The 26,277-nt window shown below is 56.1% G+C and overlaps 2 protein-coding genes across 13 annotated transcripts in view; one reads left to right on the top strand and one right to left on the bottom strand.

The window, feature by feature from the left end:
* LOC142087402 (protein CBFA2T3) overlaps window positions 1-26,277 on the bottom strand; it is a 305,429-nt gene that overhangs the window by 93,450 nt on the left and 185,702 nt on the right. The window lies entirely within an intron of this gene.
* The window catches only part of ACSF3 (acyl-CoA synthetase family member 3), a 65,911-nt gene that overhangs the window by 32,409 nt on the left and 7,225 nt on the right, over window positions 1-26,277 (top strand). For 6 of the 10 annotated variants that reach the window (XM_075161641.1, XM_075161646.1, XM_075161648.1 and 3 more), the window contains one exon: window positions 3,733-3,859. In XM_075161641.1, the coding sequence (XP_075017742.1) occupies window positions 3,733-3,859 (127 nt within the window). Of the gene's footprint in view, window positions 1-2,533; window positions 2,674-3,732; window positions 3,860-10,480; window positions 10,529-14,961; window positions 17,399-21,139; window positions 21,412-26,277 lie in introns of those variants that run through there. The other 4 variants (XR_012675444.1, XM_075161647.1, XM_075161649.1 and 1 more) reach the window with 4 other exon arrangements.

Consider the following 26,277-nt stretch of genomic DNA (forward strand, 5'->3'; position numbering starts at 1 on the left):
CGGCTGGCCCAGCTCAACTCACCGAATCGGTTTTACGGCAGAAAGCTATCAAACGGCAACCTTCGGGGGCACGCTGTGCCTGTGTGTTAAAGTTGCTCGAATGCATTAAAGCAGTTGAAATGTGCATTAAAATATGGCACTAGGAGAGGAGGGTATCTGTGCAATTAGCAATCTGATGCTTTCAGCAGCTGCTTGCAACGATGATCCCGTGCATCAGCAGTGGGTGCCACTGAGATTTGACAGAGGAAGGAAACGGACACACTAGCCACGCTGCTGCCACAAAAGCCCCGCTTTCAAAGCGGGTTAGCAGCCAGCTAGCTTGGTGTACGTGGGATTTTAGCAGGGATCAGATGCAAGGGGTTGTAGGAGATAAATGCCTTGAACCTTGAATTCTAATTTATGCTGTTTGCAAGCAGCAGAAGCTGCTGGCGCTGGGATGGTTTGTGTCCCCTCTGCTATGCTGGGGAGCAGTGCCAGTGACATTCGGAGTTCAGCAAGCAAAATCCTATTAAGATAACGTCACGGCCTTTCTGTTTTACTGTTTGCAAGCCAGCCATAACATCATTAAATTACACAACAGGGAGGTGCCTGCTGCCAAGGAGCTCTGCTCGAGATAAGATGTGGGTTGAGCCGCTGCCAAAATTTGAGTTGATATGACAAGAAATTTGGAGCTGATTCAAGGCTTGATTCACACCAGACATCGCGGCGTGCAGGTAAACACTGTGCAGGATTGGTCCCTGGGGCAGCTCTGCTGCTCTGATCCGGGGCACGGCGCGGGTTGTGCGGGTGGGACAGCATCCGGCGCTGCCGGCTGGCACCGTGCAACACCTGGGCAGGGCAGGGCTCAGCCCGGCAGGCTGGGGCTGAAGACGTTTGTCATAGCCAAATTTACACCCGTTCTCGTGTTCAGCGCCGACAAGCAGGAGACAACATCTGGCAGGATCTGTAGGTGACGCTCAGGCAGCTGTTCGCAGGTCTTCGCCGTCCTTACCTCCACCACCCCCTCCCCAGCCCTTTTGGGGGCGTTGGAGGCAGCCCGATGGCCAAAGGGATTGACTTTGGAGGCTCACGCTAGTAATTAAAACACCTGTAATGTGAGGGCCGTTCTGATATCGGTTATCTTAGCTGAGGTGGGGCGGATGGGATCCAGCGGGGTTTGCAGGGAGGTGAGCGGGGTGGAGTTGCCCCCCAGGAGAAGAGGTGCCGCTGGCAGGGTTGTAAGGGCTGCGTTAGCTGGTGGGCAAAACTGGAACCAGGAGCACCAGCCACTGAGGTGCTCAGGGAAGTTGCTTGTTTTGTGGTGCCATGGCCGGGCTAGCAGGAAAAGGAGTGAGGAGAAATAGCCACAGCGTAAAACTACATGCAGCCTCTGCAACAGCACTGAAACCCTGCTTTGCTGGTCCCTCTGCATCACCCACTGCATCCCTGCCATGCTTGCCGACGCAGGCTTTGTGCCTCTTGTCCTTTTGCTGCTGCAGGTGTGGAGGTTTGGTCCTGAGCTCTCCTGGATCTCAGGTTTCTCTGTGCTGTCCTGCTCGTGGATAGTCTTGTCCTCAGGCTCCCTCTTTCAGATCGCCAGGGGAGAACTCATCCAGCACCATCCTCACCTTGCCATCGCTTAGCGAAACTCCTGTCATCAGCATTAAGGGCCTTTCTCCTGCAGCATCTTCCAGGCAGTGGGGATGATGCACAGCCGGGGCTCTGGGGCTCAGCCCAGCCCGGGACACACGGAGGCATTTAGGGGATTCTGTAGAAGTGCCTGGGCTGTATGTGCACAGAGCCCCGTGTCACCCCACGGGACATCAGGAAGAAATTACTTAAAACAAAAATTGTGCCTTAAAAGCAGCTTTCTAAGCGTTTTCCATTAGAGAAGCTTTGTTTCCATCAAAGGCTGCACAGAGACACGAAGCCTGCCCTGCCCTGGGATTCTGCCTGGCGCTCCAGTTCTGCTATTACTGCTTTCCCTTGCGGCTGCGTTTCTGGCATTGCTGACTTTCGGGGTCCCAGATGTATCTCGTCCGTGTTGCAGCAGCTCAAGTACAAAGTGGCTCGGCGTTCCCGTTACCGGAATGTTCTCTGCAAAGGGATGGAGCAATGTGCACAAGCACATCGTGACCTTCCATCACAGCAGTGGCTTTGCACATCTTCCCTGCAAAGGACTTTAGGTTAACACAGTCCGACGAGCGGTGCGACGTTCGTGCCTCTCTAGTGCCTCATCTCTTAGCCTTATAATTACAGAGCCATGTATGTGCAGGGGAGATGAGATACGGTGCCATGCCAGGCAAGTCTGTGACCTTCCTGCGATTCTTCAGCTTCCGTAACAGCAGGATATTTGTTTTGTTGCCACAGAAAACCTGCCCGTGCAGGTTTGCAGGGTACCGAGTTGTCACCACAACCGTTGCCTTCCAGTGAGCCTGAAAGGAGCCGCGTGTCCCCGAGAACAAATCAGATGGTGTTTCCTGCCACCTCCTCAGGAAAAAAAAAAGTGTTAGATTGACGGTTTTGGAAAGTGAAGTGTTCTATCTATCAACAGAGCAGACAGCAGCATGGCACAGTGACGGGAGCGCATCGTCCCTGCCTCCCCCCGCCTCGCAGCGGCTGCCCTCCCGGCTGCATCGCCCGGCTGCGGCGGGCAGGAGGACAGTCCTCTTCCTCGAGGACACTGCAAATCGAGTACGTCTAGGGCAAGTGGTGGTTGTGACTTCAACATCAGAGCAGGATCCGACCTCCCAGCTGCTGTGGGACAGTGGTCCGCGCTTCCCTTCCCCGGGGAGGGCAGGGCTTCACCGCTGCCAGCCCAGCGACAGGTTGCTGCGAGCGCCAAGCGGTGCAGCTGGTGGCCGGTGTCCCCTGCGGCTGCTATTTCCACGGCTGAGCCATCCGCTCACCCTTTCAGCTTGCTGCTGTCACTGCAAGATACGCAGTCCTGGAGGGCAGCAGCACTCTGGGGACGGGACACGAAGTTGTCAGGGATGCGTGGGTCTTCCAGGAGGCAGGGTCTGTGACCTGCTTTCATCCATCCCCCAAGAGCCTCCGCCGCGGGGAAGGGCAGTCTTGCCAAAGAGAGATGGGAGAGGGGCTCCCTGAGCGGGTGGGTGCCCCGAGCGGGGTGCCTGCAGATTGCAAAGCACGACACGCTGTCTCTGCTGATGCCCCCCAAGCATCCACTCCCCGGACCGTGCTGAGGCTCCGGGGACAGCGAGTGGGGATGGGGGGGGTTCCCAAATGGTTTCCAGGGGGAGAACCTGACCCTGGCAGAGGCTGATGGGTGCTGCGGTGGGAGCAGGGTGCAGAGAGCTCTTGAGAAGCCCGTCTGCATCAGGCCATCCAGGGGTCGGAAAGGACCATCCCTTTCCCAAGGGTATTTCTCGCATGTTTGCATGCAAGACCGCTCCTCTCCTTTGCCAGCAGCTGGAAGGTGTCAGCCTGCCTGGACTGCCCTTCCAGCATGGCAGTTCTTGTTTTCATATAACACCGATGTGTATTTTCAGTGCTTTTGAATATTGAAGGTGCTTAGGGGAGCCTTTCCACCTGAGGAAAGAGGTCCTGCAGGTGGGCAGGCTGCGTTGGAGGATGGTAAAGGCTGGGAGGGCAAGCGCGGGTCCTGCTTGTCCCCCACCATGCTGCGTAGCAAGCCGTGGTGCTGGGGGACAGGCGGTGGAGGCGAGGCGGCTGCAGGGACGACTGCTCGCTGCTGCTCCCCAGGATGCATTCACTGTGTCCTTGTCCTAGGTGACACCGGGTCTCGAGGGGCAAGAAGGGGAGCTGCTGGTGAAGGGACCCTCTGTCTTCCGCGAGTACTGGAACAGACCCAGAGAAACAGCAGATGCCTTCACGCCCGACGGCTGGTTCAAAACAGGTACCGCGACGGCTTCCCCGCGGCGTCTGGCAGAGGGGAGAGGGGGGCAGCCGCTCCGGTTCGGCCCCTGAGGTTCCCTGGCTGCTGAGAGGGGTTTGGAGATGGGGGGTCACAGCCTGGTTGGGGGTGCACGCTGGGCGCGCTTCCAGTCGCTGGGCTCAGGGAGGGACTTTGCTTGCGTTGGCCGTAATTAGTCAGCCAAGTAGTGGGGTATGTTTGAGGTTGCTTGCTTGTAAGCGTAATACACTGGTGCTTAATGTTTTCTGGGGACTTCAGCTTTGCAGACGGGTGGGATTTAGCTTAGCTTACACGGGGACCACGTCAGTGGAAAACCCCCGCTAAGCTCCGAGTGCTGGATCCGTCCTGCCTCCCCTCCCGCCGCCAGCGAGGGGTCTGCGGGGAGCTTGCTCTCCTGGTCGTGGCTGAGTGCCCAAAGACAAGGTGTGCAGGGCCGAAGCCGTGAGCGTGGGCAGTGTGGCTGCGTGGGGTGGGCTGGGGTCGCGGGCCTGGCCGCCGGGCTCGCGTGGGAGCTTTTCAAGGGACCGTCATTTGTCAGTCAGAAAACAGTAATTGATGGAAAGCTGAACTTTCTGGGGAAAAACCACAGCGGGTGTCTTCAGGGAGCGGTTCGGGAAGCGGTTCTGAAATTGCCAGAACGTTTTCTTGAAGTGAAAAGTCTGAGTCTTCCAAATAAAGAGACCTTTTAATTTGAAACCAAGGCTCTTTTTAATTTTACATGATACATTGTGGAAATGCAAAGGAAATGTTTCTTTTTCGGGGTTTCTCAGGACTTGCCTTTCCCTTTCAACTAAGAGAAATGTTTCTGAAACATGAAATGTTTCTAGGGGTGGGAACACCTCTGGTATTTGCTTCTTTCAAATCAAATTTCACCAGAAGATAATACCCTAATAATAACAATACCTATTGCAGGTGGGTCCTGTGTGCGCGCCTTGGTACGTTTTATCAAATATTTGCAAACAGAAAAAAGATCCCGTTATCCTGCGATAGCAGCAGATGCCGTGGGACTGTCCCTACCTGACGCTGCTGTGGCTGGGACAGCAGATTCTCGGAGGAGAACCCTTACGGCTAGTCCTGCCCATCATGAGGGATAACAAATGCAAGAGAATACCAGGCTGGAGACCCTTCCCAAATAGAATAGATGTGACAGGCCATGAATAAGTTATGTGCTTCAAATCACGCCGCTGCTCTGCGCGTGGCGTGGTGAGCGGTCAGAGACCTCCTTGGTCAGAGGTTCCTGTTCTCCGGCGCTGTTCTGCAATTTAGATTAAATACTAAACCGGCCGCGGGACGGGTTGGCAGGCTCTGGCCCCGGTATCTCGGCGTGCCCACCTTCCTGCCGCCCCCGCCGCCGGCCGGGAGCCGTGGGGGAAGCGGGGTAAATACAGGCAGCGCGTTTGTCTGCCTGCACCGAGCCCGACCGCCGATTAATCTTGCCAGTGCAGAAGGGTGGGATGGCTCGTGGCTCATTTCTGCCTAACCTTGACATATACGCAGCTCCGACTTTCCCATTCCCCTCTTTTACTCTGTGTTAGCGGTGCCATCAAGTCAGGAGTCAGACTGGATTTCTGATGCCTTCTGTGTAATCTTATTTACGGTCCTTGAAGAAGCTGTGATTTATTATTATTGTTATCCCGAAGCAGATGTGGAGCTGCCCTGCCGGCAGTGTCACCGCGGGTCCCCATCCCAGGCGGGTACCGCGGGCTGGGGCTGGAGCCTCATCAGGCGACGTGCAGGGTGCAGGGCAATCAGCTTTAAAAATTTTTTTAGTCAACAATCCTGATGAATATTTCAGATGCAAAGGAATAGCATGCATTAATTATTGCAAAGAGATGTCTTTAGGAGAAAATGATTTTGAAATTCAGTTTAATTTCATTGTAATGCGCTGCAAACAGGAAGGGAGTATGTGTGTTTAATTGGCTCTCGGGGGTAAGGCCGGGAAGATGGCATGCCTTTGTCACAGGCCATTAGTGATACAGACTGCATAATGAGAGAGTACAATCAGCTCACAGCTGCCGGCTCCTACGGGGAGAGAATGATATTAAATAGAAATCAGTATAAATTAAACTTAACCCTTTCACTAGCTGAGCAAAGCTCAGAGCTAGAAATAAGGCGGGGGAGCAGAGACAGACTCGGGCTGGGTCGGGGGGTGCCTGGCCGCCGACCCCCGGCCAGGCTGCCTCCCCGACGTCCCCTGCAGCTGCCCAGGGAGGACAGCAGGCTTTTAATTCTCTTCCCCATCCCGTTCCTCCACTCTTTGCCTTTCTTTCCTTTCGTTCCTCTCCTGACCGCTTGCTCCGTCTCTCGCGGGTGCCGGGTCGATGGGGCTATCCTTTTCCCCAGCCTCATTTAGCTGGCGGTGCCGTGAGCGAGCCCCGCTGCCCCTTGCTCGCCCTGCCTGCCCCTGCCGCGGTGACAGCCTTTGGGGCTCGCTCGGAGATGGCAAACGGCCCTGTGGTGGTAAAAAACCACTCCAGGGAACCGAGGAGGTTGTGTCCCATCATAGCGACCGGGATCTGGAGGGTGAATTACCCCCAATAAGCAGCGGTGGGTAACTTTAGAGTGGAGATCGTACTGGCAGAATCCAAAAGAGGCAAAGCTTGGCCCCTGCCAGGCTATAATCTGCTCTACCTGCCGTTTGCAGGTCATACGGGTCAGTGTTTTAAAGCTGAGGCTGCGTGCGCGCGCATAGTGCTCCCGAAACCCAGGCGGTGGTATTTCTGACGCCGTGCTAGCGTTCCTCTCGCTGCCGGACCCTCGTGTGGGTTCCCACCAAGTGACCCGTAGGTCACCTAAAGCAGACGATGGTGTGATTGCAGGCGGTGGCCGGGTCCCCCACGCCCCCCAGGGACATGGGGAATGTGCACTTAGCTGCAGCAGGGACGAGGTTTGGAGAGGGTAAACTTGGAGACAGTGCGGATAACTCCTCAGCTGTCATTGTTAATGGCAATCCGAAAAACCAGTGGGTCAGCAAACGAAGAATAATTACTGCAAGGAAACCCCGGCATGTTGCACCTCGTCGGGAGTCTGTCTCTGGAAGGGCACTGCTCCGGGGTGGCACCGCACGGAGACGGGGCACGTGGGGAGGGATGTCCCGCGGTGGGCACTCGCTGTACTATGAAACAGAAAGCGGTGTGATGTCTCCGCGTGCTGAGCACCGAACGCGGGCTCTGTGCGTACCCTTCCCGTCTCACGAGGTGCCGTGTCCTACTGGTTTTGCTGAGTATAATCAGTTTGGGGCTCTACCTGGGTATCCTTCCAGAGTTGACACACACAAAGCCAAGAGTCACCGCAGCTCGTTCCCTCCTTTCCTTTTGTGGTCGGAGTTAACTGGAACTGCTGCACGGGGCTCACGTGGTCTGAGCGCCCGTTCCCTTCCATACCTGCCCCCGGGGTGAGGGATGACGCTCAAACCTTGCAAGGCGCCTGATGAAGTCTTCCAGCGGGTGCTTTTCTGGGCTGCCTGCTGAAATGCAAGGCTCACAAAGGAATCTTGAATTTTTAAGTCTTTTCTGGCTGCAGGCCATTTATTTCCTCAGGCCAGTTCTCTGTTTTTGGTTGTTGTTCCTGTAAATTGAGTTATCGTGGGTTTTTTTCAGAAATTATAGGAACCAAAAAAAAAGAGCCAACACTTACATGGCAGCAGTCATTTTCCTTTCTGATTGACAGCTCCTTTATTAAAATCACCTTTTCTCCCATGAAACTCTCTTCCCCAAGAAAACAACTTCATGTTGAGATGGTCATTCCCTTCACGAGAGGAGGAAAAAATAGCGATGCAGACCGTGGCCACCAGCACTCTCTCCACAGCATGCTCCTGCCAGCTCCCTGCTCGGTTTCTAGGGAATTCTCAGAAGGACCAGGCATTTAGTGCAACAACTGCAAACCTGTGTTTCCTCCCCCGGGGACCGGCGGCAGACCCCGTGTGTGCGCTGTGCGGGAAGCCTGTGCAGGCATCCCTCTGCAGACGTGCCCGTGTTCTGCCTCCAGTTCGAGAAGGTACAAGTACGTGTGTATGTGTTATGGGGAAAAAAAAGCAGACAAAAAGGCATGATGCTGCAGCGACTTTTTTGATGAATTCAAGATCATGGCTCTTTTGAGAAGCATCTGAACTGGTGGTGTTGCGTAGGTGATTTACTGCTGCTCCCGTCCTCTTTATTCCCTCTGATTTGCACCGTTGTCTGCCTGTCTCTCCGTCTCTCTCATTTCCATCTGAGTGAATTTGATTATTTTTATTGTATTAATGCTGTTGACAGAGCTGCTTAGATCAAAGTCCCCTCCAGCCATTTCCAGGGAGACTGCTGGGTACCCACCTGCTGTCGTACACCCAGGCAGCACCGGGCCCTCGCAGGCAGAGACAAACCCAAAGGAAAAATGCCTGCGGCCGTCTGGCTCCTGTCGCTGCGATACCTTCCCAGCTGTCCTGCACCCCGCGAGGTGCGAGGCAATCTCTGAGCACACTCACGTGCCGCTGAGCAGGAAGGAAAGAAGAAAGAAATAAGGAAGGAGGAAATTTTTTACAATGAGGGTGGTGAGACACTGGCAGAGGTTGCCCAGAGAGGTGGTAGGTGCCCCATCCCTGGAAACGTTCAAGGTCAGGTTGGACGGGGCTCTGAGCCCCGTCCCTGCTCATGGCAGGGGGGTTGGACTAGATGACCTTTAAAGATCCCTTCCAACCCAAAGCAGTCTACGATTCTATGAGCAATCGCTGAGCAAACCCCGGGAGCTGGAGGAAAGCAGCAGACAAACACCAGCTTCTCTGGTCATCCTGCTCCCTGATCTTTATTCACCCACCCCAGCTTCGCGATGCTCGTGTCGCTCAGGCTCTGGCACTGTCAGATTGTGTTATCTCTGCCCAGGAGGCAGCGAGCGGCTTTGGAGTCATGAGCAAGGGGACAGGGGGTTTGGAGCGTGATGGAGTTGCACAGCGTGGTGCCTGGGCGCTGCCCGTTTGCCTGCACATTTTCCTGCCGGCGAGGGCCGGGCAGGGTGCTTCCTCCGGAGGAATCTGGCAATACAGTGGTGTGCACAGGGGGAGTGATAGGATCAGAAAGCAGACTTCTCCCCGAGGGAAGGCCGGCTTCCATTCACATTTGCCCATACATCCAGAAAATTAGAATCTGGTGTATTCAGGGAGATTTATTTTCAATTACAGGTTAAAGCTGAGACATGAAATAGCACCGGGTTTGAAAGTAGTGCATAAATCCTGCAACAAATCCATGTATCTCAGCTCCATATAATAAGATTTTATTGATTGCTATATTGTATCTGTCAGAATAAAACTCTCTTAATGCATGCATCAGGATGGAGAAGATAGAAAGCTTGTTGGTAGTAGAATCTGATTCAAGAATCAATGCACTTTGATTAATATGTCGTTAAGAAAGTAAGAGTTATTTAACTTGTTTGATGCACATTTCAAAATGATGACTCATATCTTTTAAGTTTCTTTCTTTAAGCTGCATTTAAAAAAAACAACCTTGTAGCTGGTTTACACATTGCTAACTCCTGGCTTATCACAGAATTTTTGCTAGACCCTTTTACACAGGTCACAAACCCCCCAGACTCCCATTAACAATAATTCCTGTGGCCCAAAAGACTTCCCACATGCAGTTATTGAAGGCTTTAGAAGAAAAGGAGAATGGGGTGGACCTGCCATCTCGTTATTCCTTCTGGATATTCTGCAGTACAAGAGGGAGCTCCAAGGGGAAAAAAAAAGGACAAATTAATCTGGAATAAGACATCATCAGGAGAAATGAGAAGCACCCATCAGTTCTGGCAGGCTTTCAGATGCTGCCAAGCTCGGGCAGCCGGCGGCACGCTGTGCGTCTGTCTGTGCTTGCTGAACGTGCCATTCTCTCGGCTCAGGCCTTTCCGCTGTGATCTGCAAACTCGGGCACCAAGGACAAGCCTTGGCTTAGTTGGGAGCATCCTACTCAGCACTGCAGTTCCCAGGCTGCTCCGGAGTCGGGACCTGCCCTTGCAGCAGCCGTGAATCCCCGGCCAAGGGAAGAAGCCCGGTGACTCTCTCAGGCTGGCTTCAGGGACCTCCTCGTGTCCATCTGTCCTCTTCGGACGGAGCTCTCCAGTCCACAGCTGGGCAGCCCTGCTGGCACCAGCGGCAGATCCTTGCCATTCCCAGCCCCGGCTCTTTGGAGATTTCCACCCCACCACTTCTGATGGAGAAGGCAAAGCTGCCTGCTGTTTTCCAGCCCAGAGAAATCTGGTGTTTGTAGGGCACGCCCTGGGCAGGTCATCCTTGGCCAGACACAACCCATTCCTCCTCTCGGGCCGGTCTCCGAGGAGAAGCGGCGAGCGGCGCACACCCCATCCCTCCGGCATAGGCTTTGTCCCTGGCACTTGCCTGTCCCCGGAGACAAGCAGGTGTTTCCCTGCCAAGGGAATTGCTTACATTCGTGGGTGTAGCACTGACACCTGAAACAGAAAATACTTTAGCCTGATCAAGGCAGATTATAAATAGAAATGCATCTAATTAGCATCCTAATCTGCAGGTTTTCTGTTTGTTTGCAGTGTCTTTCCTAGTCACAAACCCAGTTAATGCAAATTCTGTTTTTAAAGAAACGATTCCTTAATTATAATGTGTTGCAGATGATGCGACTGACTTGTTCAGCGAGCCCACCAGATGAAGGGTTGGCTGGGCTGAAGGAGCTTCTTTTGGAGTCTGTCATAGCTTAAGCTCCTGAGTCGGGCGGGATGGCAGCGAGCGTTGTGCCAGGCCCTCTCTCCGCTTTCCAGGTACGCGATCAAGCGTTAGAGCTGAAAAGCAGTGGGAGTGAGAGGCAGGGAGGAGGTGTGCTCACCTGCTTCATTAGTGGCTTATAACTTGGACCCACGTTCCCACAAATGACATGAAAGGACACCCAAAAAAATGCCGAGCGTACCCCAAACACAGCTCCATGTGCTGCTTTAGGAAGGATATCCCACCGGGTCTTCAAGGGACAGGAAGGGAGGCTGCAGGCACCTACTGGGAAGCCTCTCCGCTGAAGCCAGACCAGCTGGGCTCACGTTTCCACCCAGCCCTCATTTAGGAGGTGTTTCTGGAAGTAAAAACATAAAGGTGGCATGGTGTCTAGTATTTCAGCTTTATAATCTCAGAATGTTCCTTATACACACACACTTCTAACACTGTGGAGAGAGAATCCACTTTTTCTGCTTCCTGCCTCAGTATTTATTCTTTCTCCTTGAGGAGACAATATTGCCAGGTTTGCCCAATGGCTGGAAATCTTAGGGTCATCAGGACACAGCAAGATGAAACCTTCTGTTTCCTTGTCTGCTCGCGAGACTGATGTTTTCAGCAGTTCAGAGAGTGACTTGGGATTTTTGTAGCTGTAAATGAGAGCAGCTTTTGGCACAGAATTTGTTTACTCTCTGCAAAGCTCTGCTCCAGTTGTATCAAACATCTTGGATGCCAACCCTTTACTCGTTTGAGAACCTCTGCTACATGGAGTCCAGTTCTCGGAGGCGTGGAGCAATTGCACCCCAGCTGAGAGTCGGTGGGAACAGCAGGCACCCGTGTCTCCGCAATCCAGGCTCTCAGTCTCTGTTTGCTTTTACCCTTCCAGCTGTGCTACGGCAGCGCTGCTCTGGCAGCCTGGAGGGAGAGGGGCTCGTTGAGGCTCCGACCGCCGGGAGTGACTCTTCCCTTCCCATCCCAGGGATTAACGCCAGGAGTCCCATCCGCAGCTCCGGCTGCGTTATGTTGTAGAGACGTCAAGCTGAGCTCCGCAAGCCTGTCAGAAGACCTAGCAGGAGAATTGCAAGCCAGCGAGTGGGTTTAGAGGGGAAGTGCAGGATTGAGCTCAGGATGTGGTAAAGAAATGGGCTGAACAATCGTCTTTCTCATGGTACTTGGCAGAGCCCGTTGGATCATTGGCAAGGCTTTCTTTCAAGTGGCTACTTACCGCTGTATAAATAGCATGTCTCCTCCGGTGCAAAATTAAAAACCCCGTAGGGAAACGTCAGTATCAAATCAGCTGAATGAGGTCCCCGAGCGGTCGTGCAGAGCACGGGGCCATGGTCCCGTCGCAGGCACTGTCAAAGCACCTATTCGACGGGTGGGAAAGGCTGCTTCGCTGGCTGCGGGGACGCCTGTCCTTCAGGCTTGGGTGGCGATGGGGTTATCTTCAGTCCTGACACCCGCCTGCCACCAGAGATGCCCAGCTCAAGAGGAAATTTATTGAAACTAGACCTTCCTTCCACCTTTGCCCATCTCTTATTTTTCTGCCTTATTTTGTGTCCTCAGCTTTCCCTTCCTCCTCGTTTGCCGGGTTTCCCGTTGCTTGAGGCACTCTGCTGGTGCCCACACAATCTGTTTAGCGTGCTGAACAGTTTTCAGCATTTGATTTACATAACCCAGCACAGCCGTAAGTGGAGCACGGAGCAGGGCCGGGGAATTGCACAAACTGATTACAGCTTGTAGGACAAGGCACTGGCCTGATTTCCTTCCTTCCCCAGCACAGGACACCGAGGGATCGCTTTTAGCAGGCGTGATCCAAGACCAAGCGCCGTGCAGTGGTGAGGTTTTTGTTGGGTATTTTATTGGGCTGGTAATAGTGCTTGATGAAGAGCTGAATGTCTCTGGCTTTGAGAGACTCTTTGCTTTCAACAAGAGTCATCCCTCTGGGTCTCGCTCAAGACAATTGAGAACATATTTACTTACGACTAATGGTATCATGCTGTAAGCAAAAGTATAGGCTTCGGTATATTTAAGCAAACAATTTAAGGCAGATATCTTTCCTCATATCCCACCACTGCCTCTCTTAGTCAACAACCTCCCATCATTATCTCAGCTTTATTTAATAATTCTTCTCACCAGAGACTGGGACAGGTCACGGCACAGAAAAGAAGAGGTAGTGCTCTCTTTAGCTGAGGTGTAATTGATCCCTCAGCTGTTCTGCAGAGGGCAGAAGCCAAAGCAGAGGGGTTTAGTCTAATGTTTTTATTATGACAATTATTATTTTTAGCTGTGTGCGCATGGTTACCATGCTCTTCAAAGTTTTGCCAGCTGAGTGGCAGACGCGTTCAGCTGGGCTGCCACACCTTGGAGCATTTACTTATTTATTAGTCTTTGAGTTTTCTTTTTCATCTTGTCTGCAGGGATTTCTATAAATATTTAAATGCTAATGTGAAAAAAACCCACGTTTTTCATTTTTACTTACCCATTTTCTTTTCTGGCTTGTCCTCTGGGCAAACCCATCTGCAGTAATTCTGGCTGTAAGCAGCGGGGGGGCTCCCTCCGCCCAGCCTACTTGTGTCATATCAGTCACCCACGAGTTCCTGCTAATCATGAGTGAGCCTACGAAGTCTTGGCTGCCTGGCTTGCAGAAACGTTCAAAGGTTCGGCTGTTTTGTCTGCTGTTTCCCATTAGAGGAGTATGGCACCCTTGGAGCAGGGTGTGCAGCCCCGCTGGGCTGGGGAGGCTTCATCTGCTGCTTGTCCTTCAGGTCTGCGATGGGCTGAAGGGTTGGAGAGGCTCCTGGTCATGAGCTACATGTGCAGAGCGTACCCAGAAATGAGGTACAGCACCTCTGCCAAGCGCAGGCAGGAGCCAGGATGCTGCCAGACTCCACCGAGGTCGAGGACATTTGGTGCTGTCCTCTCCTGGCTGAAAGCTGGTGCCCAGGACTTGGTCTGCTGGCACATGTCATGTAAGGGGTCTGACACCAACCCGAGCCAAGGCTGGAGCAGGGACCATACGCAGCAATCCCCGAGGCCCTGAAACAATAGTGTGGAGATCGGCCTTTGTATTTGCTAGCCAAAACCTACTGGCCATTTGGGCGTGCTGGGAAGCCCGTCTCGCAGGGGTGGGAGAGGGTTTGAGGTTTGGAGGGAATGCGGTAGATGATGCTTTCCAAACTCCCCTAACGTGCCTGCAGATGAAGCTGAAGCTGCTAGCTCTGTTCATCTGTGGGCTTTCGAGAGCTGCCAACACCACTGCCAGCCTTAAACCAGCCCTTCGCCTTCACCTAGAATCCTCTGTGTCTGTGAAGGAACGTGAAACGGTGCCGAGGATGGGGTGAGCTTCGCAGTTCACAGAGAAGGAAGCCACCAGATGCGTGTACGTTCTGCACCCATCTCCTGCCCATCCCAATCAGCGTGGGCATGAGGAGCAGGCATCGGAAATGCTCCTGCTGCGGGATCCCTCAGCCTCGACTTTGTGTGTGCAGAACCCAAGGCTCCAGACTTTGGTACACAACCAAGAGCCCACCCCATACGTCCACCACAACTTCACTGGTGCATCCCATGGCTGGGGTTCTAGCCTATTTTCATGGGAATTGGACCAAAAATAACCTACATCTTTCCTGTAGTTTCCTGTGCGTTTTTCTCTTTGGAACATCTTTAAAACCAGAGTGACCAGAAGATGCACCCTTGGGGTGAATCCTGCGTGAAGGCGTGGTGCAGCAGGACTAAGTGTCACGAGAGGTTAATCTGCCCCTGCCTAAATACTGCCTTGCCTTCTCTCCTGTGCTAGGCAGAGCACTCTGATCGAGCAGGGTGCCCCAGGAGAAAAATCCTCCTGAGAGCAGAGCCAGGTCTGTGCGGTGGCACGAGCCCGCTCACAGCGGTCGAGTCGGGGCTGTAGAGCAAAGCACGGACGGGGGGATTTGCACCGAGCAGGCTTCAGGATGGCGAAGGACGTAGGACGTGCAGGCGAGCCGTGAGGGTACAGCACGGGGTCAGCGAGCATCACCCTGGCTTCTCACCCTGCTGCCTGAGAGGTACAAGGCACTCGAGGAGCCTTTAAAAAACACGGCTGTGAGAGGAAGGTATCGCTGATTTATCAGCCGAGACAGGGGGTAGCTGTGCTCCTTGTCTTCCAGCAGCAAGTCCCCGACTGCCCCCGTCTCCGAGCTGGAAGTGGGGGAGAGCACAGCCCAGGATTACTGGGTTGAAATCAGACTTGTCTTATCTGCAGCTTTCGCCCCCAGGTACCTGGAGACGCTGCCAGCGTTCCCTGCACCGCTCCATCTCCCGCTCCACCGGCGCAGCCACACAGCGTGGGGAGGAGTGCCTTATTAGCACAGCTCTTTGTGAGATGCCCTTGAGTGGTTTGTTTTTTTTTTTCCAGGTGTAAATGCCAGGGGAGGCTGTACCAGCGCTTCACATTCTTTCATCTCGGCAGGGTTTTGCCCTTTCTCCCAGCGTGGCTCTGACAGCAGGCTCAGCGCTGCTGCCTGTGGAATACAAACAAACTTCCCCAGAGCATGACAGGAATTCATTCCAGGCTGGGGTTTTTTTTTTCTGCTTTTCTTTTTTCCTCGTGCTGGATGCTCCAGGGGTCTGTGCAGAAGTTTTGAGAGTGGGGAGTCAGTTGCTTAACCCCCTCTCTCCCGGGAGCAGGCAGCTCGCGGCAGACCCGACAGCTCTCGCAGATGGGGAGCACTGCAAAGCAGCTTGAAGCTGCGATGCAATTCCCATCCCCTGACCAAGTCGGGGGAGAGGAACCGACACGTCGAGACGTCTGCATCCCTACATCTCTTAGTACCAGACATTAGGGCAGTTGGAGGGTCTGTTCCCCGCTTGCTGAGCACACAGCGCCTGCCATTAGCGCTAATGGGAGTTAGGCACATGCACGCAGCGGCGAGGATGCCCCTGAGCTACAAATCTACTTGGCAATTTTATTATGTAAATAAATGGTGCTTGCACATACACCTGCTGCTGCTGCTGCTCGTGGTGATGTTCATGGCAAGATACGTAAACAAACAGCGATTCCATTCTAATAGATTTATTTCCTTTCTCATAAGCCGTTAAATTACCTCCAGATTTCACGCAGGTAGAAATCTGTAACAGCATCGAAATCTTGCTCTGCCTCAGTGGACGGTGGCTCGCAAAGCGTGACAGCCACCTATTACTCTCGGGTACAGTGTTGGGGGGAGGCATGGGAGCAACCAGCATCATCCTTGGTGTGTCGGCGTCTTTGGATGTCCGCACGTCCGTCCGGGGTTCCCACCGCCGCCAGGCAGTTTGCAGTGAAGGCAACGGCAAACCTCCCCGTGCCGGGCTGCGCTCGGTGGCTGCACAGCCCGTGTCTGGAGAACAAGAGTCCTCATCCAGACCCCTCGGGGCAGCTCCTCCGTCTGGCTGGAGGGCGAAGGGCTCTCCCCTTCCAGGCGGTTGAAGCAGAACTTGCTGAGGACCTTGAGGAGGCTCTGGGCTGGGGTTTGCTAGGAAATCCATCCCCGCTTTGCAGAGCATCAGCACCGGGGCCCGGCAGGCTCTCGGACACCGGTCGATGGGACCTGCAAGGAGAGCAGCCGGCGCCTCTCCGAGCTGACCTGCCTTTCGCAGCCACAGGAACGTATCTTTGGGCTGCAGCTCCTCTCCTCCGCTCCCTGGCTCCGCTGGAGGGTTTTGGCAACAAGAGGAGTAGTAGATAGGTAGGGCTGCTGCCAGCGAGAGCGCTGAGGCGCCGTGCCGGGGCTGCCGGGGCCAGGATAGCTGCTGGTTCGAGAAGCGCGGTGCCGGCACTCGTCCCGGCGGAGAGCTGGTGCCAGTGGCTCTGCTGGGCAGGGCTGGGTCGCTGGGAAGGGCTTTTGCATTGTGCCCAGGCAGCACCCGAGCAAACAGGAGCCCTGGAAGTTGCCGGGGAGGGGAGATGGTTTCCTCATGAATAATTGGTGCATTATTAATATGCAAGTGTTTTTTTGAAGAAGTTTCAAACTCTCCCCTTCAGGAGCCTTTGATGCTTTATTAACGATTGCGGCGCACACCAGACCCTTGGTACACCGCAACGGGAGCCGCGCCGTGGAGGAGCCCCATGCCCCTGCAGAAGCAGCCCATTTATTTTTGGTCTTGTCTTTCGTGAGCCCAGGGAAGGCATTTTGCTGGTCCAGGTGTCCAGGTGAGGGTAGACGGACCTGAGTAGCCCCGAAGAGCCGCTCCACTGCTGTGGCAGGCTCCGGAGGCAGCAGCAAGCCGGCCTTTGGGAGCTCGGCCGGTCTCACCATCGTGGTCTGCGCAGGGTGGAAAAGGTGTGCAGAAGCAGAAGTTCAAGATTTCAACTTTACGCCCTGGATCAGGATTAACAGGAACTTCCTCAGGTCCCCTTGTAACTCGAAAGAGGATCCAAGAACCTGTGGAAAGGACAGGATCAGGGCTTGGCTCTGGTTAACTTTGATGCCGGGAGGCTGCCAGAGGAGCCCAGGGTTTTCCTGCCGCGTCTCCCTGCCGAAGCGGTCGGGGATGCGAGGCAGCAGCGGGGGAGCGGAGGGGGAATGGAGCAAGCCCCGGGAAAGCAGCCTGATTTCAGAGAATGTGCGGGATGGATGCGGGGTGACAGGGAGAGGTGACGAGCCTTCGGCAGCCCAGGCGGGCGGCCTGTGAGAGCTGGGACACACACTGCTGCACAACCGGCCTCTGCGAAGGAGCCAAAATCCAGAATTTCAGAAGTGCTAATTACTGTTAATTAGCTACAATTTGTGTTCGTAACCCCTGTTCTTAGCCAAGATGGCTGACAGCAGTGACAAACATTATTCATTTCCGTGCAATAAATCAAGCTAAAGTTGCTTCTGTTATTTAGCCTATCATTTAGCATTTCATTAAATAGATATGTACACATACATCATCGTTGCCGAGGCTGTGTCAATCCCCTTCAGGAGCAAGGCTGCCTCTAATCAATCCCAGCAGCGCAGCGTGCCGCGGAGAGGCTCCGCGTTGCCGTGTGCCAGGTTAGCATCTTGCCGAGCATCCATCAGGCATGGGTAGCTCATCGGCCGGTTGCACGCCCGCTATTCAACCGGAGAGTTACTAACAGCAATGCTGCTGTTGCTCCTGAAGGGAGATGTGGCTTGGAGAGGTGAGGTCTCTCTTGGATGGATGAGGTCGGATTCCTGAGCTGGGGGCTGACCTGCAACCGCCTGCAAGGTCCCTGCCGGAGGACGCATGCTTCTGCCGGGCTGGTGCTGGGCTTTCCGTCAGCTCCGGCACGGAGAGAGCAGCAGCCGAGGGGCTCAGAGCTGCCCTGCGTCACCCTCGGTGAATCACTTAATCTTTGCACCTCTGACGGAGGGGAGATGACAGTTGGTGGGAGCATTGCTGCCGTGTGCAATAGCAATAAGGTTCTAAGGGTGAAGCACGGGTGGCAGTGCCCCACGCCATAGGACGTGGTGGCGGTGGAGGGCGAGGAGCAGCGCTGTGGTTGCACTGTGCACTGGAAAGGTCCCCTCTGCTGCTGGCCTCTGCTGAGCTGGAGACGTGTTCATTTTCACGATGGGCAGAAGCAAAGGAGAAGGTGTGGTGTTAAAATGAGCCTGGAGCTTCAAAGAGTAGCAAAATGCTGGCACTACAGTGAGTATTTCTGGGCACACACAGCTCTCACAGCACTGAGGAACCCGTTCACCAGCGCGGAACAGCAGCTGCTGCTCTCGTGCAGGCACAGCAGCGTGGGTCTCCTCTGCCTGCCGATGAGCCTGGGGTGCTGAGCAGGGCAGAGGTGGGAGATTTCTGCTGGAGCTCTGCCAATCCCTCCGTGCGGTCCAGCCTGGAGCGGGAGCTCCCCTTCCTTGCACAGGACCCCGGGGTCCTGCACCCCGACCTGGGCACCCCGGGGTTCAGCCCGGGCCCTGCTTTGCCGCAGCATCTTCCTACCTCGCACCGTGCTGGGGGAGGACTCTGCCTCTGCCTGCTCCGCGGCTTTCTGGTTGGGCTGCCCGGTCCAAGGAGCTAACGGGAGCAGCCCCGATTTGCCCGTGAGGCACCATGCGTTCGGTGCCCTGCCTCTCCCAGCGCTCCATAAATAAATTCCCCTAGTCCATCCTAGCACACTGTATCAATCTTGTTTAATAGACTGGAAAGCTTATTGCATGGCGGCAGGTCGCAAGGAGTGTCGAGGTGATGGATTGCGCCTTCCCGGAGTTGAGCGTCGTTGATGTATAATGAAATATTTATGATTTATTCCAGCTAATAAACTGGAGTGAAGTGTGTGATGTATGTGAGCAGATGGGGGATCTATTGATGCAGTTTTCATTGCATGGGGGGAGGGAAAGGTTTATGTCCGTAACGGAGACGTATCGCAGAGCCTCCCGTCCCTCTGCCCATCAAGGTGGGCACTTGGCCGCAGAGAGGACAGATTATCTAATTCCTATAGACGTCCTTTAGCACTCGCCTCCTAATCGTTTGGCCACCCCACGTCTCCTCCCGCGGCTTTTGTCAAGCACAGGAACCTCCGGCAGTGGGGAGCTTGTGCCGAGAGGGGTGGGAAAACCATTCCTCTCCCTGGCCGTGGGCAGAGCAGAGCTGCCTCTGCAGCTTCCCGGTGCCACTGTGTCTGCATTACCTACAAAAAAATAACTTGCATGGGTTTAGGAGACCAGTGAGACACTGAACTGCCCTGGAAAGAGCAGGGGAAGTTGAAACCCGTGGAAAGAAGTGCTCGTCCACGTGAGGCGTGATGGGCACCTGGAGCTCCTTGCTGCAGGATGCTCCCAAAGCCAAAAGCTTGGTGTTCAGAGGAGGAAGGAGCGTTCCTGTGGTCTGCTGCTGGGCTGCGTGCAACAGCCCGGGATGGACCTAACCTGCAGGCAGGAACCTGGTCCTGCCCGGCTTCTCCGGAAAAGGCAGGAGGACATGCCTGCCAGCGGTGGTCCCACAGCTGCCTTTGCCTGGGCAGGGTGGCCGTCACAACTGAGTGGGCAGGGTGGCCATCACAAGCCTCGGCGGGGTCCCTGCGTGCCCCGTTCAGCTGCGCATGCTGGGGAAATCTGGCCCGGGGACCGGGGCTCGCTCCCGCAGAGCCCTGTTCAGGCAAAGGGGCTTTGAGCCCCCCGATTTTTGCTCTGCTGTCTGAACCAGTGAGAGTATCAGGATCAGGGCTCAGGCTCTTCACCACCTGCCCAAACTGTTGGACCAATCCTGCCTGGAAAATAAATCATCGTCTTAATCGCCGATGTGTGTCCCTTTGCCAGAGGGTGAGCTCCGCCTCAGCCTGGGATGGACCCGGAGCATCAACAGCCATTTTAGGGAAGCGGGAGAGAGGTAAGAGTTAATCCCAGGGTAGAGCAGAGGCGGATGCAGAACCTCCTGCCCGCTGCTCTGCGGTGTGAGCGGTGAGCGAGGCCGAGGTGGCTTCGCATCCCACTGCTGTCCTGCCAGCTGTTCCCGTTTCTGCCTAATTAGCCTCCGGATCAGTGTGCTTTGAGATCCTCGGCTGAAAGGCACTGGAGAAGGGCAAAGACTGATTATTCCTACTGCCTCCCTGCAAGCTTCCCGGGGGTCTGCCGGCTGGGAGCCTGCCGGTCCCCCGACAGCTCGTTTGGCGAGAGCAGCAATTCTCCAGGTACAGGCAGGGCAGGGGAATGCAGGAGGGCGAGCGCCTCGCTCGTCTCTTATCTCTGGAAATGAGGGATCGTCGTGCCAGGAGAGCAGCTGACAGCAGGGGATTCCTCCTGGAGTTTGGAAAAAAAAAGCTTAAAGACTCCTGAAAGAGCAGGTGTCGAGCCCGGCAGGAGCGGAGCATCGGCAGCATCGCAGCAGGGCCGGGAGCTCGCTGCAGCCGGCGGCACGGAGCTGGGAGCAGCCGTGCCGGCAGGGCAGGGGGAGCCCAGGCTCTGGTTTGGGTGGGGAGCCGCACCCCGCTCCCCCCGACACCCCCGACAGCCCGTCAGCAGCTGCCCCTCAGAGGGATCGGGGCTGGCTTGGCGTTGTTTTTCCACTCGGCGCAGCTGGAGCGGCCGGTGCTGATTTCTCACGGTGGTTATGGGGCTGGTCCGGCCCCAGCCCCTACAGCAGGGCTGGTCCTGAGCCGGGCTGGGGGCACGGCCGCGGGCCAGGATCCGTGCTGCGGCAGGGGGTGACCGATCAAAATGCTTTCTGGGGGACCGCCCAGGCTGGGCCGTCAACGGAGACCTCCCGGGGCACACTGTCTGAGGGGGGTCTGCTGGCTGTCCCCTGCCATCCTGCCCTGTCCACGGGCAGCACGGGGGGGCTGTCCCCAGAGGAGCAGCCATACGGGTCTCTTCTGTGTCCCTGCGGGTCAGTGTCTCCTGGAAAAGTGGCTGCGAGACATCCCCGCTCTCCAGCCCAACTCTCTGAGGAGCACTGGGCTGGGCTCTGCACGAAGCTTTCTAAAGCCGAGGCTTAATTTACAAAATCTGGAGTGATTCATTACAGCAAAAGGCCTAATTAATATTAAAAAGTGCTCAAACCACATTCTGCTGCTGGCAGGGAAGAGCCCACCAGCCTCCCCCACGCCGCTCCGGCCGGAGACCCGCTTGCCTCCCTGGGCTCCTCACCTTCGCGATTTTCCGCAGGCACTTCTGAAACCTGGAAAAGCCACTCCAGCAGCCAGGAAACTGTTAAACGAGCAGCTCCAGCCTGCTGGGTCAGCAAGCACTTTCCACCAGGAGCAAATCACTTCGCCAGTACCGGGGGGTGGGCGAAGGCAGCACGGCGAGCCCAGCCTTGCCCGAGAGCACCATTTCCCGGGGCGAGGGCTGTGCCCCACGCAGGGGGATGTTTTGCAGCATCTCGTCAAGACCCTGGAGCTCCCCGTGAGAGCATTAGCTGCCGCGATGGCAGGAAGGTAAAAATAATCCACTTTTTTCTTCTCAACGAAATAGATTCCCTTTCAAAGGGATGTTTTGCTGTTTCCCGGTATTTTCTGCTGTGCTGCACTTGGTCTGCAAAACCACCATGTAATTGTGAACAAGAGTGGCAGGGGCGTTCGCAGAGCCTTCTGCCGTGGGATGCCCTGGGGAGACAGAATCACGAGTGTCCCAGCTCTCCTGTCCTTCAGGGGCCACGTCCTCAAGCTGGGCCAGGTTTGATAATACACAAAGCAGGGCTGGGGCTTTCTCCTCTGACACCACAGCTGTGCACGACGCTTCTTCTAATGCTTCCAGCAAAGCGTTCGTACACCGTCTGCTTCTATCTTCATCTTTTGCAAGTGCCCCTGTGAAGGCTGGACCTGGCCTGAGCCCAGGCTGTCCTCGTCACGCTGCCAGTGCCTGACTGGGACCCGGGGAAAGGCTGTGCTTGAGGCTGGACCCAAATCCAGGGCATTGGCATCCCTTCCCTGCTGCTGCCGTGCAGGAACGCTGCCGTGCCAAGCATTATCAGTGCCGGATCTGCCCAGCTTCAATCCTGCCCAGCAACGCGGCCAGGGAGGTCCTGAGTCTTTCGTATTGCAGCTGCAAACAGCAAAATCCGCTCGGTCTGACGCTCCGGGCCAGGCTCTGTTCATGGCGTTGGCTGCGTGGCTTCGGTTTGCAAACTTCGCAGCACATGTCCTCGGGTGCCTGCGCTGTCCTGCGTCCCATCTGCTGGGGCGGCCTGGCGAGCCGCTCGGGGAACGCCTGGCACTTCTCTTCTGGGGAGCTTTAAACACAAAGGAATAGGTGTATAAATAATGTGGGATGGTGAAAAACCTCCCAGAAGCCAGGAAAGGCCGTGTGACAATTTGCAAGTCAGCGTGGTGCCGCGTTGCTCTCGTGTCGTCTCGGCGTGCCAGTTTTCAGCTCGCAGAGCCGCAGCTGAAGCTCGCACGTCGCAGCGCAGCCGACACTGTCATTGCCGCAAAGCTGGTGACACGTGTTACCAAACAATCTTCCGTCTTGCCGTCCTTCCAGGCATCCGAGTGACATCTGTTCCCGGTGAGCAGGGACGTTGTGTCGGCACCGGCTGTGTCTAGGGGTCCTCCTGGGGTGCAGCTCCCGGGTGCCAACCGCTCCTCAGCACCCGTTTGCAGGGCCGAGACCTTCGCTTAATGAAGCCCGGTGGGCCAGACTCATTACGAGGGCAACACTGTCACCGTTCATTGGGTTTTTCCAGCAGATCCTAAGACAGTCCCAGCTCTCCATCGAGAGTCACCGTTCCTCGTGATTTACCTGAAAAGTCTCATTTTTTCCTGTGCACTTCTGCTCTCTCAGCGCTTCTCCAAGCTGCTCAGCATTTCGTTTCTCCAGCCAAAGTGTTCTCTTGGTCAATAGTTGGTTCAAATGTTTGCTCATGACACCTTTGATGTAGAAAGGTTGCAGTGTTTGCCAGGAACAAGCTGACCCGTGGGCGAGGGTGTTGGCACAGGAGGGTTTGCTCCTGTCACTCTTGGGAGCAAAGAGGCTTGTTCGGCACGTCCTGGGACATCGCTCCGCTCCGTGAAGGAGGGGCACAAACTAAAGGCCGTCGTGGCGGAATCACAAGGGCCCTTTCATCTTTGGAACAAGTATTTTGCAACTTGAAGAACCTCGTTGCAGAAATCTCTGGGGTTTGAGTTTGGAAATAGGGTCTCCGTTGCAGCGTGTCTGCTGCTTGGAGTTCGTTTGGGCAAGGCATGCGTCTACAGCACAGCAGCCATTGATTGCCAAGTAACTATCTACAGGCAACCCTTCCCTCTAAATAGATCTTAACCAAAAGCCTCATTTTTAAAACAAAGGTGGCCTGGAAAAGGACTTTTATGCCTTTCACTCGGTGCCCGGTGTGCGGTTCATGCCAGCCTGTGGTCTCCATGGGCTGAGCCATCGCTCGGCACGGCATGGTACCCGCTGAGCCTGCAGGCTGAGGGAGATGCCCACGGCTTGCTCTGGGGTGCTGGATGCTAGGATGCTCCCCTCGGCGCTTGATGGGGAGGCCTGGCCCGGCCGCACCCCCGCCTCGCCGCTCGGAGCCGTGCCGCCCGAGCCAGCCTGCTGCCTGTTTCATGTATATACCTATATACAGGCCAGGCTGGATGAGGCTTTGAGCAACCTGATCTAGTGGAAGGAGTCCCTGCCAACCCAAACCATTCCATGATTCTACGATTCTATGATTTTTATATATATATATATATATATATATCTCTCCTGAAACTCCAGCACAGTGCAGCCCACCCCCAGCGCAACCGGCGCAGGAGCCTGTTCAGTATGCAGCGCAGCAGAGCCTTTAATATTTCGCAGAACAGATGCCCACTGAGCATCTTGAAACAAATCCAAAGGTAGCGGTGACGGCTGCTGTCAGGGAAACAATAATCCCATGGCCTCGCCGGCATCAGCTGCGCCGCAGCACCGGAGCTGAGCCATGTGCGACAGAGGCTTCTGCCGCTGGCTGCTTTGTCTGATGAAAGGAGCCCGGTCGGAGGTGGCCCGGGCGAGCAGAGGCAGAGATGTGGTGTCAGAGACCATAATCTTCTCATCAGCCAAAATCCCCTTCCCCGCGCAGCTGGCTGCGAGGAAGGAAATGCTGTTTCTGGCTCCGTGCTGCGGGAAGCATCTGAGCACGGAGGGGTGTCCTGACCCTGCTGTCGTGTGCTGCGGGGCGATTCCTGTGCCGAGGGAGGAGGAAGGGCAAGGCTTTGGGAGCGAAGATGGAGAGGTGATGGGGTGCTCCTGGGGTTCACCATTTCCAGACTGAGGCGGTCTCACTGCTGCGAGCTCACGTCAGTCCTCCTGAAACCAGAGTAGCACCGGGCAGCGCCGGGGCAGAACGGGCGCGAGGCTGGTGTGGCAGGAGGGCGAGGCGGATCTTCGGGCTGGCTGGGCTCCTCTGCGGCCGCAGCAGCCCTGGGGCTCCCGGCCAGGCTGGACACGGGGAGCCCGGCCCTGAGGCGTTTGAAGGCTTGCGCAGAGAGGAGAGATGGCCAGGCGATAGCCAGGGCAGTTGTCCCCATTTCACAGAAGAAGAGATGGTGGTTGAGGAGCAGGGTCACGCAGCTATCGAACCCACTGTTTGATGAGCCGCTTCCACGGCATCCCTCCTGTCCCTGTGCTGATGCACTGGAGCACCCGGGAGCCACGGGCACGGCCGGCTGGAAAGGAGGGTTGGCAGAAACGTGGTTTGGAAAGCGGTGTCGTCTCACAGGGGGAGAGTTCCGTTCCTCGCTCAGAAACCCCCGCCGTCGCCTCTGTTGCCCCTGCCAGCCGGGGAGGAGGTGCCCACACTGGCAAAGCGCTCCGAGGCCGCTGGGCGAGGAGCACCGTGGTCTGCAGCCCGCTGGAGGTGGCAGCCTGCGTAACGGAGCAGAAAAAGCCGGGGCAGCCGGGGTGGATGGAGCGCAACGCCAGCAGCAGGGCTGCCCGCAGGGGCTGGGGGCTCGTGCACCACCGGGCACAGGGACCCGTGTTGGGAGCCCCGGGGAGGAGGGCACAACCCTTGCCACGGGCCCTCGTGCAGTGCCAGGTTTGGAAATGATGCTCTTAGCACTGTTTAACAACAGCATGTGGGGGAGAGTCATTAAGCAAACGACAGCATCCTTTTAACTAGTCTCACTGGCCCAGGAAATCCCCGCTGGCCGGGGAGGCAGCGAGCGCTTTGCTGCGCTGGATGGGCGGCGCACACGCCGTCTTGATGTGCTCGGCTGGTAGCAGATGGCGCGGGGCAGAGGGTAATGTGGCTGTCCTCGGCGGACGGCGGTCCCCCGGAGCGTGCTCCGTCCTGTCAGCGCGGGAAGTGACAGCAAGACCCTGACGCTCGGCTTACGGGAGAGAGGAGACAGAAAGAAAGAGATGGGGGGGAATTACAGAGCTCGTCCAAGAAGCTCACAATAATCACAATATTAATGCTAACCGCCCGCCGTGCCGCGCTGCCGACGCTGTGGAGGGATCCACGGCATTTGTGGGGAGCACAGGGATGGAAGGTGAGCGGCAAGGAGGGGCTCTCCCCTCCCTCTCCCTGCCCAATCTGAAATGACTCTTCCTCCTGTCCCTGGCTGCGTGGGGAACATCTGGGAGGGCGACAGCTCAGGGAGCACCTCTCCTTCAAAAAGCGCATTTCGCAGTTGGCAGCGGCACTTCTCTGAGCGCGGGGCACGTCTCCACGGGCAGCAGTGAGCAGCCCCTACCCGTGCTCCTGCCAGAGCCGGGGAGGCAGGGGACGGCCGCGCAGGGGTGCTGGTGGTGGCCGCGCAGGGGTGCTGGTGGTGGCCATGCAGGGGTGCTGGTGGTGGCCGCGCAGGGGTGCTGGTGGTGGCCGCGCAGGGGTGCCAGTGCGGGATAGCCATCAGCCAGCCTGGCTCCAGCTGCCGCCCAGCTGAGCCAGCCAGGCACAGCGCCCAGCCTAACGAGCCTGCTCTAGCGCCCAGCCTAACGAGCCTGCTCCAGCGCCAGGCTCCAGCGCCAGGCTCCAGCGCAGCACCCGCATTGCCTCGGCACAGCTTGCGGGGCCGGGACAGGTACTCCGCATGGCGCTGGGAGCTCAGGCTGCTACCAGCTCAGGCTGCTGCCAGCTCAGGTGTTTCCTTACGGTACAGCCGTGCCCTCAAATCCCTCTGCTGCAAGCAAAGCACGGAGGCTTCCCTGGCTGGAAATGGGATCTGGGGCCAGGCAGTGCTGGGGCTCTGTCCCGCTCTGCCCGGGCCCCGTGCGCGGGGGGACGGGAGTGGGGCAGAGGCGAGGCCCCGGTGACAGGCTCTGCCCTGGCAGTTTGCTTTGCGAACAGGCTCCAGAGAAATCAGCCGTGGCTGACACCTCCCCGACAGACT

Source organism: Calonectris borealis, chromosome 12, assembly GCF_964195595.1.
Source record: "Calonectris borealis chromosome 12, bCalBor7.hap1.2, whole genome shotgun sequence".
NCBI classification, from domain to species: domain Eukaryota; kingdom Metazoa; phylum Chordata; class Aves; order Procellariiformes; family Procellariidae; genus Calonectris; species Calonectris borealis.